At 46.9% G+C, this 8,067-nt stretch overlaps 1 protein-coding gene across 2 annotated transcripts; it reads left to right on the top strand.

The window, feature by feature from the left end:
• Window positions 1-384: 384 nt before the first annotated feature.
• Window positions 385-5,757, top strand: LOC105044807 (ABC transporter G family member 9). Of its 2 annotated transcripts, none has more exons than XM_010922827.4 (4): window positions 385-773; window positions 1,470-2,253; window positions 4,380-4,696; window positions 4,773-5,757. In XM_010922827.4, exons 1-4 carry the CDS (start codon window positions 669-671, stop codon window positions 5,424-5,426), a joined length of 1,860 nt encoding a protein of 619 aa, XP_010921129.1. In that variant the 5' UTR covers window positions 385-668; the 3' UTR covers window positions 5,427-5,757. The 2 variants fall into 2 exon arrangements, with proteins under 2 accessions (XP_010921129.1, XP_019707830.1); XM_019852271.3 differs by lacking the exon at window positions 385-773 and adding an exon at window positions 1,040-1,341 and having other exon boundaries at window positions 4,773-5,756.
• Window positions 5,758-8,067: the final 2,310 nt, after the last annotated feature.

The raw sequence follows: 8,067 nt of genomic DNA, 5'->3' as shown, positions 1-8,067 counted from the left end.
CGTGGGGCGGATGATGGAGCCACAGTCCGAGTCGGTTGAGGATGTTCGACCCAACTCGGGCGAGTCGAGAACGCTGAAAAGTTGGCGAAGGAGGTGGGGTTGGTGTGGGGACCATTATCGCGATAGGAGTTGTATCTTTCACACGAAAGAAGGTTTCGCGTGAATAAACCGTTGGATCGTGGAATAGCCACTTCAAGATGTGTGCCGACGATTAACTAGTGGTTTGGGAGCTGTGTAGGAAGCAATCCAACGGTCGATTTCGCGAAAGGAGATCGATCGTTCTTCTTTGCGAAAGATACAACCCGAAATCCATTCGGGGTGGGGCCCATGCGCAACCCTAATATGACGGGGAATATGAAGGGGAGCTCACAGGTGCAGCTTGAACCCCTCGAACTCCCCCGTGCTTATATCAAGGGTGTGGGCACACCTCTTTCTTCCTCACAAATTGTCCCCGTCCTCTTCTCGACCCCTCCTCCCCATGCACAACGTGGTCCTGAAGGTTTTGTGACACATAGACTGAGTGATACGAGACGGAAACGAGAAAGGGTCTAGGCTTGCTCCTTCTACAGCAAAAGTACTAGGAGGGAGAGGGGGAGAGAGGAGAGAATCCAGAGCGTGATTCTAGGTTGAAGCGGAGGGGAACATTTAGAAGAGGGGGGACGGGGTAGATGATGGAGACAGAGATGCAAACCCGATCGCAGCTGGAAGCAGCCGAGGAAGGTGCAGGTCGTCGTTCCATCTTCGCCAAAGCCAGCCATCCGGTTACAATCAAGGTATGAGATCGATCGCATGGCTTCAGCACTTCCCTTTGCTTTTTGTTTTTTTTTTTTCCGGAGAGCGCATTGTTTTTATTTCCCCTGTTTGCCGATTCCATTCTTGATTTTTTTTTTTTAAAGAAAAAGAAAACGAAGAGTGGAACGGAAGGATACGAAATGATTTCTTGCTTCTAAACGAGAGACTATTAATAACCAAAAAAAAAAAAAAATCAACAGTTTATTTCCAACCCTATTTCTTAATTTGCTGCTGTTTTGTAAAAACAAGGCTGTTCCTTATCGCAAACAGAATTAGTTGCTCTGATTCCGTAGGCTTGTTATCTTCGTCCTTTCTTGTCGATCTGGCTTGTGCGGTTCCGTAATTGTTTCCGAGAGCCGCGCCTCGGTCAGCCTTCGTTTCTAAGTTTCGCGAGGCAGCCTCCGTATCTCTCCCCCTCGTCTCCCAGTAGAATATGGCAGGGCTCGAAACACACTTTGCTATCGCTAGAGCATGGCAATGGAAAAAGGCCCACCCGACACAAGCTACGCGACAAAAGGACCTGAAGAAGAAGGGAAGCGATTAGGGAAGGTCCATAAAGCATGTCTTCCCTTTCACACCTTCAATGCTGTTCTCTCTCTTTTCAAAAAAAAAAAAAAAAAAAAATCCATTTTTTTCAAACTAATTCGTATTAATTTTTCTTCTACGGGATCATGCAGTTCGAGGATGTGGTGTACATGATCAAAACCAAGGCAAACGGCTCAAAGAAGGGCGAGAAGACGATACTGAAGGGGGTATCGGGGGCCGTGGTGCCGGGGGAGATGCTGGCGATGATGGGACCCTCAGGGAGCGGAAAGACCACCCTGCTTACGGCCCTGGGTGGTCGCCTCGCCCGCCCAGGCCGCCGCCTCTCCGGTAGCATCACCTACAACGGTCGGCCTTTCTCCAACTCGCTCCGGCGCAATATGGGCTTCGTAAACCAGGACGACATCCTGTACCCCCACCTCACCGTCTCCGAGACCCTCCTCTACACCGCCCTCCTCCGCCTCCCGCGTACCCTCTCCCGCGACGAGAAGGCCGCCCAGGCCGAGGCGGTCATGGCCGAGCTCGGCCTCCTGGGCTGCAGCAACAGCATGATCGGCGGGTCCCTCGTGCGCGGAATCTCCGGCGGGGAGCGCAAGCGGGTCAGCATCGGCCAGGAGCTGCTCATCAACCCCAGCCTGCTGCTCCTCGACGAGCCCACCTCCGGCCTCGACTCCACCATCGCCGGCCGGATCGTGACCACCATCGCCGACCTCACCCGGGGGGGCAGGACCGTGCTGATGACCATCCACCAGCCCTCCAGCCGGATCTTCTACATGTTCCACAAGATCCTGCTGCTCTCCGACGGCCACACCATCTACTTCGGCAAGGGCTCCGATGCCATGAACTATTTCGCCAGCATCGGCTATGCCCCCGCCGTGCCCATGAATCCCGCCGATTTCCTTCTCGACCTCGCCAACGGTAAGCGTGCATCGGCTCAAACCCTCGTCCTTTGTTTCCTCATTAATCTTCTTTTTTCCTCCAAACAATTAGATTTACCCCATGCGATTACTTACCTTTGTTGGAATGATGCAATAACATTCATCTATTCGCTTACATATTTTGGTTACGTCCCTGCAGTAGTGGCTCTTTCCTTTTCCCTTGTCCGACCATCTGGACAGGCAATGTTTAACCATATTTAGTGCACAGCCAAATTTTCACTAGACATCGAAAACATGCCATGACGTATTTTGCGTTTTATTTCCACAAGTAGGCTCTGGCTCTGCCTGCTTCCGTTACTTTTCTCTTCAACCGAAAAAAAAAAAAAAAAGAAACAAGAAGGATTTCTTAATCTTTCAGGAATCAGGAGTAAGAGCACCACAAGAAGAAGAAAGAAAAAAAGGGAAAATGGATCTGGAACTTTATCATACTCTTATTATTATCATATGCTACATTAGTTAGGGACTAATTCCTTTTTCTTTTCTTTCCTTTAAGCAAGGTGGGTCTAATTCCTTTAATTTCCGCCGTGATTTTTATTTCAATTACTTGAATAAAAACAAGTAGTGGCCCATAACATTTATAGGGGAATAATCTCTATATATAGTAATTAAATTACCATCCACATATGGCTGAGCATCTTCGTTATATTTCTTCACTTACACAGCTGTGCTTTTTCCACTTTCATGTATTGCCCAGGAGCGAAGCCTTTTCCTTCTCCCTCTCTCGAATTCATTGTGGAATCTCCTACTTTTTGATTTTATCCAATTCATTGTGGAATCTCCTAGATTTTGATTTTATCCAAGGATAGTCCTTGACACTTGAGTTTCTAACTCCAGAAGATGGCTGAGGTTATTTTTGTGGAATCAAACCAAAATAGGATAAGAATTTTAGATTGATCAATGGTGGAACGAAACTGGATGAATCAATTGAAGACTAAGTTGTTTCCAAGACGGTTCTCTTGTTGCTGAAGTTTGTTCCTAAGAAAAATCAGCTAGATAAATTAGTGATTGAATTCTTTATAAAATACATAAAGAACGAGTAATGAGTAACATGCATAAAATAATAAAAGAGAAAGACTCATAGTATACTTTGTAATATTGAATAGTATTTTTTTAATAGTTATTGTTGGTGCGAGATATTGGCCGATGTCGGAGAAGATGGAGATGGCTGAGATCGATGCACTCCGGGAGGAGATCTGCAAGAAAAAACTCCGATCGGAAGTGGCTCCGATGGGGATCCTGTGACGCTCAAATCAGTATCTCGTTCAATAGAGAGAGAAGAAATGTGAGAGGCATAGTAATAGCTTACCTTAGGATCTCTTTTTTTCACCTTCCTTTATAGCTGGAGCCTGGAGGTTGTCATGTTTCGATTCGTAGGCTGACGGGCTAGGCTTGATCATGGGTGTCTGCCATGACTCGTGGGCACGTACTAACGGCCCATCATGGTATCCTATCCGTCACGTTCTGGGAGTTTGTTGAGATTCCATCAGGGGATCCTGCCGCCACATTGTGAGAGTTTGTTGGGATCTCATCAGGTCGTGTGCGAGTGATCTGCATGCTTGGGTTGTTAAGATAGTGCGAGATTGTGTTGGTGGTGTCGGGGAGCTATCAGGAGCGGTCTGTAGGTAGTGTAGCTAGTTTTTCAGAAAGGAGGACACAAGATGCGGAACATGGGTGCCACCGAGGATTGTTCGGTAAGAAACTCCACTTCAAGAAGGGACGCTTCGTCAGCTCGCACTTTGACAGGTATCCCTAGGAGTCAGACTACGATGGATTAGACGTCCGGGGGCCTGTCATGACATTGGAGAGGATCCATCAAATTATGTCGATGGATCCTTAGTGTCTGCCTCATCCCAGACCTGATCATCCGGGAGTCAGGTGTGGGCACTGGGATCAACCATGAACAGGGCTTGATTCTATACTCTACGAACTTGGGCCCGACAATTCTGGGCCTTGTGCTTCTCACATCCATAGGCCGTGTAGATTTTCGCCAACATCTAGAAAGTCCCATGTTCAGTTGGATGAACAACACAAAAATGAACGTAAAATGTGGGACTACCATATCATAAATCCTATTCCGGTTCCTCGTAATATTTGTACTGGATGCAGGTTTGGCTCCCGACGAAACACTGGAGAACCGAGCAGCTCTTAAGGAGACATTGTTCTCTGCCTACTCTGACCACTTGCACGATCAGATAATTGAGGAGCTCCAAGAAGTAGGCAGAGAAGTTAAAGTATCTGAACCCCATAAAACTACAAACGCATGGTGCACAACCTGGTGGGAACAGTTCTCAGTGTTGCTGCGGAGAGATATGAAAGAAAGGAAGCACCAGGCCTTCTCCGGGCTCCAGGTTGCACAGATTCTCGTAACGGCTTTTCTTGGAGGGTTTATGTGGTTTGGATCCGGAGGACATGTTCAAGACCAGGTGTTGCTCTTCTCTCAATTCTCCAGTTTATTATTATTTCTTTCTTTAGTGCTTTGCCCCTTATTGATGCTTGCAGATGGGTCTCCTTTACTTTGCCGTGGGATTCTGGAGTTTCTACCCCGCCTACCAAGCCATATTCACTTTCCCACAAGAACGCACGATGCTGACTAAAGAGAGAGTTTCGGGAATGTACAGACTTTCCTCCTACTACGTGGCTAGAATGGTCGGTGATCTGCCCATGGAGCTTATCCTCCCCATTGTCTTCATCACCATCACATATTGGTTGGGAGGTCTGAAGCGTACGGCGTCGAGCTTCTTCATTACCCTTTTTGTCATGCTTCTGGAGGTTCTTATCGCCCAAGGCCTCGGGTTTGCGCTCGGGGCCCTGGTCATGGACCTCAAGGCTTCGACGACGCTTGCGTCTGTGATCTTGCTTTCCTTCATGCTCGCCGGGGGTTTCTTCGTCCAGCATGTGCCGCGCTTCATTGCGTGGATCAAGTACATCTCCTACATTTACTACACCTTCAAGGTCCAGATATCCTCACAGTTCTCTCCCGGCGAAACCTACCAGTGTTCCGGTGGCCATAGATGTCCCATCGAAGATGTTCCTATGATCAGTGCAGTTGGCCTTGATCATAGGAGTCTGGCGGTTGCGGCCTTGTTCATGATGCTCATCTTTTTTAGGGTTGTAGCTTATGTTGCCTTGATGAGGATCGGAAGGATCAAATAGGGCTATGGTTCTTGCATACATGAACCCTCCAAAAACAAGTTTGTGGCTCAGCTGAAGGGTTTGTAGCTTGTAATATGAAGAGTTTAACATAAAAATACAACTTTAGGGGAGTTATACAAAGTTGAGCAGGAATAAAGGAGAACATGCCACTTAGCACTTCCTTGGATGACAGTGATTTGTCAACTCTATTCTTCAGTCAATTTCATGCATCAAGACGCGATGTTTATGAAGATGAATAGTTTCTAGTGGCCAGTTTCATGGGGATGGAAATTGAGAAACAACGTTAAACTCTACTGCCCACCTCTTGCTTGCAGTGCCATTTGGTTTTGGAGCCCCCTCCTCCCTTCAAACAACAAGGCAGCAGTCATACATCGTGTGGCACCTCGGAGTATCCTGCACCCCACTAACGACTTAGCATATCAAGGTCATCTGCCATGGGCCGTCTAAGACTAAATATTTGGGGGACAAACAGAGGAGATCATGTCACAGCCACATAACACTATTTTAGGTTATTGAATAATTCATATCTCCACTGATGGATCCTCTCCAACTTTTGATAGGAATGCCAAGGTCTAGTTAAATCACAAGGAACCATTTTTGTATTGCATGAACAAATTGTTTGACATCAGATACGAATGGCAAGATACAACAAAATTTTGTGTTCTCTCTGGTTCATCAACCCTGCGATTAATTGATAATGCTCTACTAGGAAAAAGGAAAAGCGATTAAGTGATAGTGCAGGGACTATGGATGATTGAAATAGACCCCCAATCTCATGTTAATCAGAGAATGGAAATCATAGCTCCTGTGAGTGTACAAATGGGCTGAGAGTGGGCACCCACGGGTCAGAAATTAAAGCCGGACCTATTTCAAGTCAAGACTGGCCTGGCCTGGTCCACTAGACTCAGGCCATCGCCAGAGTGGGTCCAAGGCCCGAATGCTGCACCGCCCACGGTGCACAAAGTATTTCTCAAGAACTAATGCATTACCAGCCAGGAAGAGTCGGAGAGCGAGAGAGCAAGGACGAATATCTTCTTTGCCAACCATTACGTCTTATCCTCTGCTGATTACTGCCCACCCCGTTTCCTCCACTACTCACCACCACCGTGTTCTTCCCTTTGCTACACGTCACCGTCATCAAATCGTCCCAAACACCGCTTGCTACTGCCAGAGTTTCTTCCCCTGTGCACAATCGTGTCCTTCCATGCTAGTCCGTGCCACAGGATCCTCCGCTCTGCCACCCCCCACCGCCACCATGCGCTCCTCTCAACTGCTCGCCGGCATTAAGTGCTTCTCAGTTCCTCGGCTAGTCCTCAGCACTTCATCCTTCCCTCCGCCACCCTCACTCGCCATGCCACTGCGTCCTTCCATCCTCTGCTTGGCCACAAACATATGATCATTCCGCATTGTTGGCCGTGATCATGTAGGGGAGATGAGTAGAGAAGGGAGGACAAGGAAGGGATTGGAATTTAAGAGGAAGATGTAGCACCCTAATGAGCTGCGGGAGAGGGGCGGACCGCTATTGGGCTTTGGGCCATAACAAGCCTGATACATGTTCGAGCCTAAAATACAAAACATCATGAGCCATGACACATTCCAATAAGGTTAGTGTCATGGTCCCATATTAACTAATAAAAGATGTGCCATATGGTTTATTAGCTTGGTCTGTCCCCTTCCTAACAGCTCAAGCTTTTGGATATGAGTAGAACCCGGTAGAACCCAGGCCATGGGCATGCCCCTCTTTCTTAGATAGGAATAAACCATGAGGGTGTCATTAGATTGGAAGGGGAAGATTGCCATAGTCCATATAGACTAATAAAAAACGTGCCTAATGGGTTTATTAGCCATAGCCAATCCTCTAATCCTCGTTCTAACAACTCAAGCTTTTTGGACTCTGAGTATGCGATACTAGCCTGGCCTAAAATAGGCCTGGGTTATTAGGGCTTCTGCAGTGAGATGGCTACATGCCTAGAAAGGAGGATCAACATCTTTTGCACTGCAGAGAACATTCACAACCAGAAGCAAAAAGCAGACATCCTAGCAGAATGAGATAGATTTTTTTTAAATAAAAAAATAAATAAAAAATAAAGACGGTGAATCTACAGGCATCCAAGGATTGGATGGGCTAAGCTTTTTTTTTTTTTTTTTTTTTTTTTTTTTCTTTTTAAGCAAAATGATGGATAATCCACCTTTCGTTTGATTATAAGAATGAAAACCAGGAAAAAGAGGAGAAGAACAGGGTGGAAAATTTTTAGCTCATCCAGCGGCCCAGAAAATCACGCACCACAATACCACTCAGCAAACGTCCCCTTGGTAGCTTTGCACCACGGCACACGAGCTGAGCACAGAAAAGAGGAAAATTAACGTCGCAGCCATTGGGTTGCGGGCGGGTTGGTACTGTCTCATGTTGGTGCCTGACCAAAGGGAAACCAGAGAAGTGATGGGATTCAAAAGCCTCCAAAAACATCATTTTTTTGCCTTCAAGGACCCGTGCATTTCCGTTCAAGCCACAAAAATACTTCCTTCAAGCAATCCCAGGCGTCTCTATCCTCCGTCAATACCCTTATACTCCACGACAAAATTTGAATGTGTTTTGAAATGAATCCACATGGTCTTAACATGAAACTAGGATCAGCAATGG

The sequence above is a fragment of the Elaeis guineensis genome, chromosome 2 (assembly GCF_000442705.2).
Source record: "Elaeis guineensis isolate ETL-2024a chromosome 2, EG11, whole genome shotgun sequence".
Classification (NCBI taxonomy): Eukaryota; Viridiplantae; Streptophyta; class Magnoliopsida; order Arecales; family Arecaceae; genus Elaeis; species Elaeis guineensis.
This window is presented reverse-complemented; position numbering and strand designations above follow the sequence as displayed.